At 30.6% G+C, this 13,360-nt stretch overlaps 2 protein-coding genes across 2 annotated transcripts; both read left to right on the top strand.

Annotated features, from left to right (window-relative positions):
* The first annotated feature begins 8,444 nt into the window (after positions 1–8,444).
* Positions 8,445–9,557, top strand: LOC145955749 (putative F-box protein At3g23260). Its single transcript, XM_083070876.1, has one exon. It carries the CDS (start codon positions 8,445–8,447, stop codon positions 9,555–9,557), a length of 1,113 nt encoding a protein of 370 aa, XP_082927002.1.
* A 1,453-nt stretch (positions 9,558–11,010) lies between these two features.
* On the top strand, positions 11,011–12,138 carry LOC145955748 (F-box/kelch-repeat protein At3g06240-like). The gene has a single exon (XM_083070872.1). The coding sequence runs from the start codon at positions 11,011–11,013 to the stop codon at positions 12,136–12,138; it is 1,128 nt and encodes a 375-aa protein (XP_082926998.1).
* Positions 12,139–13,360: the final 1,222 nt, after the last annotated feature.

Here is a 13,360-nt window from a genome sequence, read left to right as displayed (position 1 = left end):
CCTTTGGTGTCCAATGATGGTATCAGAGCCAATGATTTCGACCAAGTGATTGGCTAGACAAGTATGATGGAGTCAGTAAGTAAATCTGGGCATATGATCCCTTGTATCAAAAGTCTTTCTAAAGATGAATCTACTATGTATGGAGAAAAGTTTTCCTAGTAACATGGAGGGTTAGGATGCGTGTCTCGCTATCATGAGTTAATAATGAAGCAACTATGCAAGTACCAAGAGCATGATTGAGCTCTATGAGCCACCATTGGATCTTATAGACTAGCTTCTGTTGTAAGGGAGTTAAACCATGGTCCTTTATTTGAGGGGAGGATTGTTAGGATACAATCAAAGTCTCACATCGTTAAAATAAGAGAATGAACATGAGTTTATAAACACATAATTGTTTCTATTGGTAAGAAGTCTTTTAGGTAATGATTAAAAGCAAAAGCATAAGAGCTTAGGCCCAAAGAGGACAATATCTTATAGTGTGGAAACATGCATGTGTGTGGGAACCTCTAGTACACATCAAATGGTATTTGAGTTAAGTTTCGACCAAGTGACTAGCTTAACAAGTATGGTAATGGACTTGACAGGTATATTCGAGTATAAGATCTCTTGTATCTAAAATTTTCCTAACATTGAGGGTTAAGAGGCGTGTCACATTATGGTGAGTTAATGACAGAGTGGCGATGCAAGTACTTAAAGAGCACGATTGAGCTTTATGGGCCACTATTGAATATACTTATGGACTAACTTCCATTGTAATCGAGGGTTAAATCATGATCCTTTGCTTGAGAGAAAGATTGTTAGGATACAACCAAAGTTCCACATTGTTCGAACAAGAGAATGAACATGAATGTATATATATACAAAGTCTTCATTGATAAGAGGTCTTTTCGGTGATAACCAAAATAAAAATCATGAGGGTTTAAGCTCAAAGTGGATAATATCTTACTAATACAGAGATACGCGTATGTGTGTGGGAACCCCTGATGCAGAAAATAAACTCTTATAAGTCAAGACTTAAAAACTTATTAATTAATTAATTAAATTAAAAGTGTTTAATAAAATTAATTAATAATTATGCTAATTAATAGATGTAAAATGATAAATTAGTGAAATATATTTGATGTTATATTAAACACCCCAACAATCTTATACACAACAAAGAATTAAAGAAAAAGTGAAGACATGTTTTTTTTAAGAGAAAAACATTTTTAATCATATTCATACCATCTAAGCACCTTTTGACAAAAATACTTGCATGTTATCTTGTATGTTTGTTTTATTAAGACAATATAGTTGGTAAGTCTCACCCTAAACCCTTTTCAAGTGAAAATAGTTAAAGAATGAAGAGTCTGTATGTTCTAAAAATACTTGATTAGTTGTTTAAAAAACAAGTAAAAAAAATACCCATGTATTTAAGCTTGAAAATACTTTATGTTGAAAGAATATTTGATTAGTTGTCTAAAGAAGCAAGTTAAAAAATACTTATGTCTAAGCCTAAAAAATCTTGGGTTAAATAAAACTTATTAAAGTATTTGTGTCAGTGTAAATCTTTGTAGTAAACCAAGGACTAGATGTAGTCTTATATTACGACAAACTAGTATAAAAAAAATTATTTTTATCTCCACCCTTTTTATTCTTCGGTTTTAATAAGTTTTTACAGAAATCTTATTAAGAGTAAAATTTATTTTTTCTTGTTAAAAGATAACTTAGTCTTCATATTATAATTGAAATCATAAATTGTTTCATCAAGCTTTGGGAAAGGATACAATTTGCAAAAATTTATTAAAACACAATTCAACTCCTCCAACATACTTCTATTTCTAACTTGTTTTAAACTTCTTGAAACATGGTATATATACTTATTGAAGATAGGTTAAACTAATGAGACATGAGACCTTTTGAAATATCTAAAATATCCAAGAGATATAAAGTAAAAAAAAAATATCATGAAAAGAGAAAAAGATTAAAAAAAGGCTAAATAAGGAAAACTCAAACAAAATGTTATTTATTTGCTCATATCTAAGAAAAAAGAACATGGCCATAATAATAATAATAACATATAAAAATTTATATTAATTTAAGATAATTTAATACTTCATTTTTATAAAACTAAATTAACGTAATATATTCATTTCAAAATATATTAAAATATGAACATTTTGATTACCTTTAAATTATTGTTTAATTTTAACAAAATTTGATATAATCATATAAAATGATACGAACTTTCGATCTAATGGTTAAATTTACATAATTCACTTTTAATATAAAATTATTAAGTAATATAATACTTAATAAAAGTTACATCAGTGTTATTATAACTTTTATCCTAATTTGAATGATGAAAACAACTTTTAAAATTATTTTTAAAATTTTCATTTTCGAAGGACTGTATTGGAACTTACTCAAACTTTCATTGACTGATTTAAAAGATGAACAGAAAACAAAAAATATTCTACCTTCATTACGTACTTATTTCACGTCCATTCATAAAATTCAACGAAGACTCGATCCATATTACGAACGAGTTATACATCTGCGCATAAAATAATCATAGTGATTACTTAAATGCATACTCAATGTACCTCATATAAATAACGACATCTTTTAATTTATTAGTAGCCATGTTTAATTGACAAAAAGAAGTTTAATTGAACCTATTTGTACCCGTAGCTTTTTTACCCCTACAAGACGCGTATAATCTTAATCAATGATGCTATATAGAGTTTGTTTTATATTTAAATAATGATTAAAATACTTTTTCAGTTTATATAGTTTCATTTATTTTATTTTTTAATTCATATAGTTTATAATAGACTTTTTCAACCTCTATTTTAATTTTTTTTTAATTTTTAGTTTAAGATAAATTTTTTTAATTCCTTTATTTATATAGATTTTAATTATTTTAGTTTTCATCGTTAATTTTTTTTCCTAATATTATCTATTTTGTATCGATGTAATAAAGATATTAATTCAATTTTGTATATATGATGTCAAATTTATTTTCACCTTTGTTTGTATATATCAAATTTATTTTGTTAAAGTTACTCTAAATTAAGTCTCTTGTACTTTTTACCTCTTCGGTACCTTCACATGTGATGTCTATATTCGATTTTATGTGTCTGATGTCAAATTTATGGCTATTGCTCCGGTGCCCTTTTATTTGAAGGGGTTTTGGTGCCCCTTGTCTGTAAACCAATGACAGGTTGACATGTGGTCTTAATGAGGTGAGTCACCTTGTGAGCTGGAAAGGTGTGACTTTAAAGTTAAATAATTCGTAAAGGGCAATAAGGTTATTTCACCGAAGGCTATCAATGTAAAATTGCCCCTTCTCTATTCAGGGTTCGTATTGTGAATTTTACCCCGTTATTGAACCCTAAAATTGCCGTTTTCCGTGGAGCTCGTTCCGACCGTGAGTTTTGAGGTCGTTTCCCCCGTTATTGAACCCTAAAATTGCCGTTTTTCGTCGAGGTCGTTGCGACTGAGAGTTTTGAGGTGGTTGCGACTCTGATTTTTGAATGCCGTTTTCCGTCTCCGCTTAGGGCTGTTGATTGTCGTTATCCCTGTTGTTGTTGTTCTGCGGAAGGCTAAGAAGGTTAAATTGTCCTTCTCCGGTTAGGGCTGTGGATTGTCATTTTTTTGTGGACGTGGTTGCGACTGTCCATTTTGAAAGCGCACGTATAGTCATTGTGGTTTCGTTTTCCGTTTTTGTTGTCTGGCGAAGGAAGCTGGTTTGTCAGCCGTAAAGCGTCATCATCTCCGACGAGGCATTTGGTTGGAGTGGTTACGTTTGGGTAGTCGGTGGTACATGTAAGTGTTATGTTGGACTTACGTTTTCCGTTGTGGTGTTGCCGAAAACAGTATTGTTCATATGGTTGGGTTTGTTTTCTGGGTAATTTGAAAATGAGATTTAGGGTTTAGTTGCTTTTATTGTGCTGTTTAGTAATTTTTGTGTTTGATTTTTGACATACAATACGGATTGCAAATTTGAATGATGAAACAGGTTTGAATGATGAATCATGTTTTAATTTAAGTAATTTTTTGTGTGAATATTGAGTTTAGTGTTTAATGGAATGAATAGATGAGTAGTGTTTGTGAAACCATAAAGTTGGAGTTGTCGGAGCAGTTGATTGGCAATGTGTTATTTGAAAGGCGTTTTTGAAATCTAAAATTCTCCTTGTTGGGTGAGGTTATCGAAGTGTGGTTTTTCAGCCGAGCTTTTGAAGCGTTAAATTGGCGTTTTCCGGCGAGGTGGTTGCGACATTGATTTATGAATCGGTTTCGTTAAAGTTAAAAGTGTGTTTGTGGTACGATGTCCTATGTGTGGGAAAAGTGGGTTTTGTTTGTAATCGGTGGTATTTTGTGACGAAGAAAGTGACCAGAGTTGTGTGTTATGTGTGTACTGTCGATTTTGTTAAGTTGTTGTTTTGCGGTTTTTGTTTGTTTTCAGAAGGATTGAAGTTGAATAACGGTTTTGAATTTTTTATAAGGAAATATTAAGATTGATTCATTGACTGTGAATGAAAAAAAAATATATTTTGAACCATATTAGAAGATATGTATGTTGTGTAATTGTGGTAGAAAGTGTTGGTAGAATAAGGTCTACATTATTGTGTTACAGAATTAACTATTGTAATAATGTAATATTACATTGAAAAGTATTATTGTTGAGTAGTGTGTTATATTAAATGGTTTCAGTTTTGAGTGAAATTTGAGGAATGAGAGATTTGAAGTTGGACCGAATGTGATTCATAATATATGGTTGACAAATTATTTGAAACAAAAAAGAATGAAAAGTGTTTACTGCAGATGATTTTTTTTTATTTTTATGCGGTTTGATTGTATATGAACGTTGTTAGATTTGTTAGTGGCATATTATTTGTTAAACGAGTCATAATGATGTGGAATAATGTGGATTGAGGCTAAAGTAATTTGTTTTGTTTGCAATGGTTGAAGGATGGAAAAATGTTTATACATGATATAATTTGTTGACGTTGTGGTTAACAGAAATTGTGATATGGGTGGGAAAATGGCAATCGGTTGAAATTTGTTACAGATTAAAGTGATTGAATATTGATAAGTTGCAAATGGAGGTAGAGTCATTTGCAGATGATATAATTTATATTAGTCGCACAAGTGATGTTGGTGGGCCTATTATGTTTAGGCTATTGCAAATGGGCTTATGTTTTAGGTGGTGTAGTCGCAGTGGACAAGATATAGAATAACAGTAAGCCTCATGTTTTATTAAGATTAGGATATTTCAGTTGCTAAGTTTGCAGAAAATAATATGATTTTAGGATTCAAAAACATGTTGGTATATGGATGGAAATAACGTTAAAGAGTAATCCAATTTCGGTGCTTCACTACCACGTTAATGAGTAATCCAAAAACATATTGGTAATTACGTTGGATGACCAAACAGTATACATTATGATAAATAAATACGATTTAAAATATAGGATTCTTTTATATATAGACGTGCGAAAAGAAAAGGATGTGACCCCCTTGATAACATAAAAGTTGTCATATAAAATTTAAAAATGTACTGTATGAAATGATGAGTGGCGAGCGAGAGCGGATTGGGGTTTGAAGAAAAACAAACACGAAGCTTCGTTTCTCTTTCAAGTATGTTAAATTCCTCAGCAGCAAAGTGTTCACTTCTTTTTTGCCATGACTTATTTGAAATGATGAGTGGTATGACTTATTTGTGAAAGATATAGGTGTTCCAATTCCGTAATCAGACACCACATGAAGTGCGTATGTTGTGACGTGTATGCACCCAGCATTTTTTATTTTGGTCTAGTAATGACAACATACGATTACATGTGTTCACAAAATAAAATATGAATATCATGTTACTGCAATAGTAACACCATATTTTATGCTTATGTTGTTGCAGTAAATCTGGTTATAGAAAGATAGGATTGATGTAGGTTTAGTTCATCACATAACATAAATGTAAGTTATTGACAGAAGTTAAATAAAAAAATAAAATAACCTTAATGGTTTATCTTTTGAACTTGAATAACTAAATTGTTTGGGGTGAGAAGCTTCTGTAAAATCAAGTCGTCTCCCGGTTGAAACCCTTGTTGTTTGAAGAACTTTGAGCATGTTGATGTTAAGTAGTACTCAAATGTAGATGCCATTTTCCTCTTCCTCTTTAGAATATGACAATTTTGATGGATATTGGTAGAGGAAGTCTTTAACAAACAACTTGTATAATTGTTAATTTCCCATGCCCGAACAAAAGTAAGAAGGATGTACTGAAATATTGTCAATGAAGAGAAGATAAGTTATATTTTGTATAAGTGTTCATTTAATCATTTATAAATAATAATATAACAAATTAAAATAAAAGTATTACAATTTGTTGGTTTCCTTTGGCTGCACTTGTTGTCAATCTCAAGGTCCAACTCTGTTCATGTGTTGGGAAATTTTGAATTGGTTCAAATGAGGCATCATCCTCGTCGAATCTGTATAACAGAATATTTTTATAAGTATAACAAATAAGAAATATAAAAAAAATGGGAATAATTGATAACATATATAATACTGTAGGAATATGAATATAACCTTTGTGGTTGTTGCTGTTCATGAACTGTGTTTGGGGTATAAGGAATTTCGTTGTCAATGGATGAGAAGATTCTAATGGTGAACCATTGTCCCGTTTTGTTTTGAACAGAATAGAATGGAAGTGTTGCAGTCCATAAAAATCAATCATTTGTCGAACTCCGGTTGTGATTATTCCAACCCGTGCTTTTCTGGTAATCTTGATGGGAAAACAGTTTCCTTCCGGATCTGTCATAAAGTATTTTTGAAACTTCAGGGTTTCCATCCAGTGATGGTAAAAACGTCTGGGAATAATCAGTTGTCCCTAAATAGAAAAAAGAATTGTTAACATGCAAACATTATATAACAAATTGTGTAAAATTTAAACGGTTTAGGGTTTACCTTATGAGGCCAAAGTTCTGCTTTAAACTCAGAAATGTGGCATTCGTCATTGAAGTCAAATATGTGTTGTCTTGTTTGTGTTGTGAAAAAGAGATGAGTGAACAACATACAATAATGTTAACATAATAGAATTTAGTAGAAGGAGAAAGTTGGAGGTAGTATTACCGGCGAAGGCAACAGTGAAAGCCATGGTCGAAAAAGGATGGAGGAAGATTATAGTGGTTTAGGGGAAGCAATGTGAATGATACGAATGGACTATTGAACAAAATCAGACAAAGGAACCAACAGGTTGCGTATGGAGTTATTATAAAGATTGGGAGTTGTGAAAGATTTTGGGAACGTCAAGTCAAGGGTCAAGGGTGTCATTATTGTTTTATTTGTTTAGGGTTTAAAACTGTAAATTTGAAGTTAAATTGAAATTTACATTATTATTATTATTTTATTTTATAATTATAAATATGAAGGAAAATTTAAATTTACAACATGATAATAAGTAAGTGATTATTAGTATGCAGGAAAAAAAACAAGTCATTATTAGTAATTAGTAATTAGTGATTAGTAATTAGTAATTAGTGATTAGTAATTAGAAATTAGTAATTAGTAATTAGTAATTAGTGATTAGTAATTAGTAATTAGTAATTTAGTACTAAATATAAAATTAAGAAATATTAATAAAATAAATATTAAAAAGGGAAATGCTACTGTACCCATGAAAATTGAAGGGTTTTGGTACCTACAACTATGTGAACAAATAAATTTTAAAAATAAATTCTAAACAACATAAATTTTAAATTAAAAATTGTATAAGATGAATGAATAAAAAGATTAATTTAAAAAAAAGTGTTAAAAGATGAATTTTCATAACAAAATTTGTTTATGTGACAGAATTAAAAAATTAAAAACAAAAAGTTATAATAATACTAAAAAAATATTAAAATAATAAATAATAAATAATACAACTGAAAATTTTAATTTATATTATAAAATCAAAAAATTAACACAAAAAAAAAACTAAAACATATTAACAAAATATTAATATTAAACTATTTAATTATAATACATACTACATTAATATAAAAGTTAAAAAAATATAAAAAAAAAATATAAAAAAAAAATTAAAAAAATAAATGATTAAAAATATGAAATAAAAATAAAAACAAAAACAAGTAATTTATAATAAATAACTTTAAAAAGAAAAAAAAATAAAAAGACGACTGTTCCGGTACCCTTACATTCACAGTGGGTACAAGAGGTACAACTCCCCAGAAACCAAATGGCCCACAAAGCAAACGGCCCACAAACGAAACGGCGCGACTGATAGGTGATGGGAACCGTTGCAGCATACGAAATAAGTAGTCATGTACAAGTCAAGTCCCCATTGATGACTGTTAGTATCCAATGAGTTTATATATATATGTAGAAACCGGAAGCCTTAAAATCAGAACATTTGTAGCATCAGGATACAGCAATATACATACATATTTGAGAGTGAGATGGACTTATCTTCATTGCCATGTGAGTTAATATTGGAAATTATTGTTCGTTTGCCTGCCAAGTGTATTGCAAAATATAGATGCGTTTGTAAGAGTTGGCAGAGGTTATTGTCTGATCGGAACTTTTTGGAAGCAAATTATGCAGCAGTCGGTGCAGTAAGGAAGCCTTTATTCATTAATGAAATACTTCAACAGATATGTTTGGTTGATATCAGCAAACATCTAAATGATACTGGCATCGTGCGAACATTCAGAACAAATTTGCTTTGTCAGGAATTCAGATCCCATATCAAACCTGTTGGTGCATGCAAGGGTGTGGTGTTGGTTGAAGTTCTTTTTGGAGGTGAGTATAAGTTTTATGCTTGGAATCCCACAACAGGTTATTTGAGGAAATACAACAAGAGGCCACCGATTCAGTCAACTCCATTTGTGGATGAATATATTGTTAAGTTTTATGGTTTGGGGTATGCTCCAAATATAGGGCAGTATATTTACATTCAGATATCTAAAAACAAATATGATGGGATTGGCATAGTGGAAGGATATTCTTTGACAAATGATGAGTGGTTTACTATTCATACGAACATGGAATTATCATATACGGATACTGATGATACCATCAGGAATGGGTCCTTCGGTTTGTATTTTGGTGAACGTCTGCACTGGCTTGTGTTGTCCTATAATATTAACTCATATCAAATTTTAGCATACAAATTGTGTGATGGTCAATTTGAGACTGTTGGCCTACCTGGTGATGTTGATTTGTCAAGAGTTGAACTATGTTCGTTAGTTATACTTGATGAATCTCTAACATTTTGTGGGATTTTTGAGAATGCTGAAATACCGTTTTATGTTGTAAAAATATGGGCAATGAAGCAATATGGTGGTCAACGGAGTTGGAGTCATAATGTAACATTGCATATGTGTGATTGGGCTTCGGGATACATCTTACCAGTATGTTCTACAGATTACGGTATTGTTTACATAAACAACACCAGTGAAATGATACTTAGGTGGAACAACATTTATCGGGTTGTTGAGCATCAGATGATTGAAGTTATAGAGATTTATCACCGCATGGCTATTTATGAGGAAAGCCTTCTTTGGGTTTAAGTTGTTTTTATCATTAATTATGTATAATGTGTTTGTATCAGTAATTATGTATAAGATGTTTGTATTAGTTTTTATTTTTAGGGTATTTGTATTAAGGATTATGTATAGGTTGTTACTTATATTTGTAATTTTATAGTAACTTTTGGATTTAGTAATGTTTTGTGATTTTTACAGAAAAAATGTTATTTATATTGTTATTCTGTAATGTTTTGTGATTATTATAGAAAAAATATGGATTTAGGTGTATCATGGCCGAAATTAGACTTCAATTCAACCTGAAATACAATTTGTGGTCTGTACTTTATGGTATGCTTTGCCGCCTCACCTACTGTGTCTTTGTTGTCGTCTACTCCATTTCCAAACAAGTGAAATTTGACGCATCATTTTCATCCTTATAATTAATGTTATACATTCGAGGCTGGTCTAAACACATGACACGTGGCTCGTGAAGCACATATTACTTTATGTATTGTACACAGCACAGTAAAGCAACGTTGGAAAAAAATGACATTCATGAAAAATTAGCATAAGACGAGCAGTACAAAAAACAAAAGCATGCATGTCTAAAATTTAAAAATACTCATTCGATAAACAAAAAATATAAATTCAAACACAGACAATTGTTTGACATTTAGTGTAACAATGGATAAAGATCTGTCATAACATGTATGAATGGAGGCTTAAAAATTGTCATACAACTTGACTTAGTAACAAAAAAACAGGTAAAAAGGTTGTGTGGAGTGGTGAATGAAATTACAGTAATGGTTACCTTGTTTGTGGGAAGTAAGTAATCGGAAAATAAATACAAAAAAATCAAAAAACTTGACGAGTTGGACTAATATAGTATATATATTTACATTAAAGTATTTTAATTGATATTTAACTTTTTTGAAAAAAAGAGTTGGTTTTTTTACAAATTAAATGATTTACGAATGTTAAATTAAAATGTTTTGGCAATATATTATTTAAGAAAATGAGTTAATTCGAAGCGCGGCGTCTCGTGGTTATTGAAACCAAAAGACGGACAAACCAAAAGACGGAGAGGCACTAGTTAGAAACGAAAAGACGGAGACAGTTACAATGAGAAGTTATTCGATTTAAAAGTAATAGTAAAAATTACTTTTAAAAGATTTAAAATTTACAAAGACATAAATAAATGTAAGTATATTTGGAGGACATCCTTTGAATTGAATTCATATCAAGTTTAGTCAATAGTAAATTTAAATTTATTTTTCTTTCATATTATGTTTAATCAACTTTTTAAATGTCCATATTTAAAATATGTTTGTTTCTTATTTTGATTTTTATTTTCTAAGTTATAGATTTTAAATTTTAAAATTTTAAATATATATATAAGCAACCAGTGTTGGTGTTTTCCATTTTTGTTTCAGATTTGATGCTCGGCAGACGAAACCCCTGCTTCTGTTAGCCTTATCTATTCAAAATTCCCAGCATGGACCTTTCATCTTTCCCTTTTGACTTGGTTCTGGAAATCATTGTCCGGTTACCCTCCAAGTCAGTTGCTAAATTTAGATGTGTTAGTCGGCAGTGGTGTAGGCTTTTGTCTGATCCTATGTTCTTGCAAGCAAACTACATTTCTGGCGGTGTAATCAGGAAACCCATTTTCATAAATTCGCTTTATCGATTTCACAATTTGGGTGTATGTTCGATGGACATCACGAAACGTTTTGATGATATCGGCATTCAGCGGCGTATAAGGACAAACATGGTTGGAGAAGGTCTCATTTACGACCTGCAAGTATATAGAGTATGCAGGGGTCTGCTACTGGTGAAAGGGTTATTTCAAGGTAATATTTCTACCTATGTTTGGAACCCCACAACTGGAAATTTCCTTGGGGTTAACGAGAGGGCACTGACTGATTCAAGCCCAATAGTAGACGGATATATTCGTAAGTTCTATGGTTTAGGGTTTGTTCCTATTGTAAAAGAGTATTTTTACATGGAGGTATATGATAACATATATGATGGCACAGGTATCATTGAGCGTTACTGTTTCATAAATGCTGAGTGGTCCAGCATTCATACGAATATATTGTGTAGGTATGTTGATCCTGATTTTACTGTATCAAATGGGTGGTTGGGTTTGTATTTTGGTGAAGCTTTATATTGGGTTGTTTTGTCTTATATTAGTCACTCGTTTGTTATTTTAGCATACCAATGTAGTAGTGGTGAAGCTGAAGAGATTGTTCTCCCCAACGATTGTGATTTGGAAAGTATTGAAGTTTGTTCATTGGTTATACTACATGAACTTATGAGCTTTTGTGCAATATTTGACAATGTTGAAAGATCATCCTATTATGTTGTCAAAATATGGACAATGAAGGAAAATGGTGGTCTAGGTTACTGGAGTCAGTACGTAACATTGCACACGTCGCACTACGGTTCCGGATACATGTTACCGGTGTGTTCTACAGATTTTGGTGATGTTTACGTAAACAACACCAATGGAATGATGATTAGGAAGAATAACATTGATCGGATTCTTGAGCATAAGAATTTTGAAATTATTGAAGTTCCGCACTACATGTATATTTATGAAGAAACCCTTATGTGGTTATAGTTTCCTTATAATACATAGGTTATGTTTAAGGATGCATTAAGTTATGTTGTAATGTTTTAATTAATGGGTGTATTACTTTGTTTTGTATATTATTAAACATTAGTTGTCATTTGTTATGAGTTGAAGGTTTTGTATTGTAGTTATACCTTATAATTGTAGTCATTCAATGGCATAAATTAACCAACACTTTTGAACAAATGTATAGTTAAAGAATGAATGGTAAGTGGTAACAATGAAAAGCAACATACACAATTTCAATAATAAGTTATATGAAGATATGTAACACAATTTACAGAAAAATTAATTAAGACGGAATAAGTAAAATTATCAAATAAGTAATTAATACGTGGTATAAAATTAACCATTTATAAATATTGAAATGCGCATTGAAGGATACTTATGATGAAAATGTTAACTATTTATATAAATTTAATAATTGAGAAAAAAAATTTATACGACTGAAATTACGTACATGCGTCCCATCAAAAATTGAAACATTTCAGAGGGTTTAAGTAATAAGTACCTATTCCGTAGTAGATCCACTGCCATGCGATTTTGTTGTAATCATAATAGTTGATAAGTGACACGCTCGACGCTCGAGGTTCATTGGTGATCATGACGCCTGCCAAACACTTAGCAAATACTACCTTACTTCTGTTACAACCATATGTATTGTTATAATATTAAATTAAAAAATTTTATATGCAAAAAAGTTTATGTTGGAAAATATTCATGATAGTATGTTTTTGATAATAATTTGTGATGAATGTTGTATTTATAAAATTGTTAATAATTTATATGATAATGTAAGAACAATTATAAAACCTTTAATTAGTATATACAATTCATATTACCTATTAGGGTTTGATGTTCAGGTGATAATTAATGTGTAAAATATAAATGAACCGGGTGACATGTCAAAGTTAACAAAGTTCAGTCCAAAAAGCAAAGGGTTAACATTCAAACACACATACACAAAATAAAAATAAAATAAAAAAAAAAGATTAATAAAGTTAACACCAACAGTCCTTGTTACAAAGAGGAAATGGTGAATTCATGATGGACGACCTGAAATGTTAAAAAAATGTTAGATATTAGGGTCGCTTTTGAAATTGGTTGACATGAATAATTTATAAATCATATTGAATTGAAAATGGTTTGAAAAGAGGATTAGTAAAAGCTTACCGTAGGAATTCATAATTTGTGGTCAACGTACAGGTAA

The sequence above is a fragment of the Cajanus cajan genome, chromosome 1 (assembly GCF_000230855.2).
Source record: "Cajanus cajan strain Asha chromosome 1, NIPB_CcT2T_4, whole genome shotgun sequence".
NCBI lineage: Eukaryota > Viridiplantae > Streptophyta > Magnoliopsida > Fabales > Fabaceae > Cajanus > Cajanus cajan.
The sequence above is the reverse complement of the archived record's forward strand: the minus strand, read 5'-3'. Positions and strand labels throughout refer to the sequence as shown.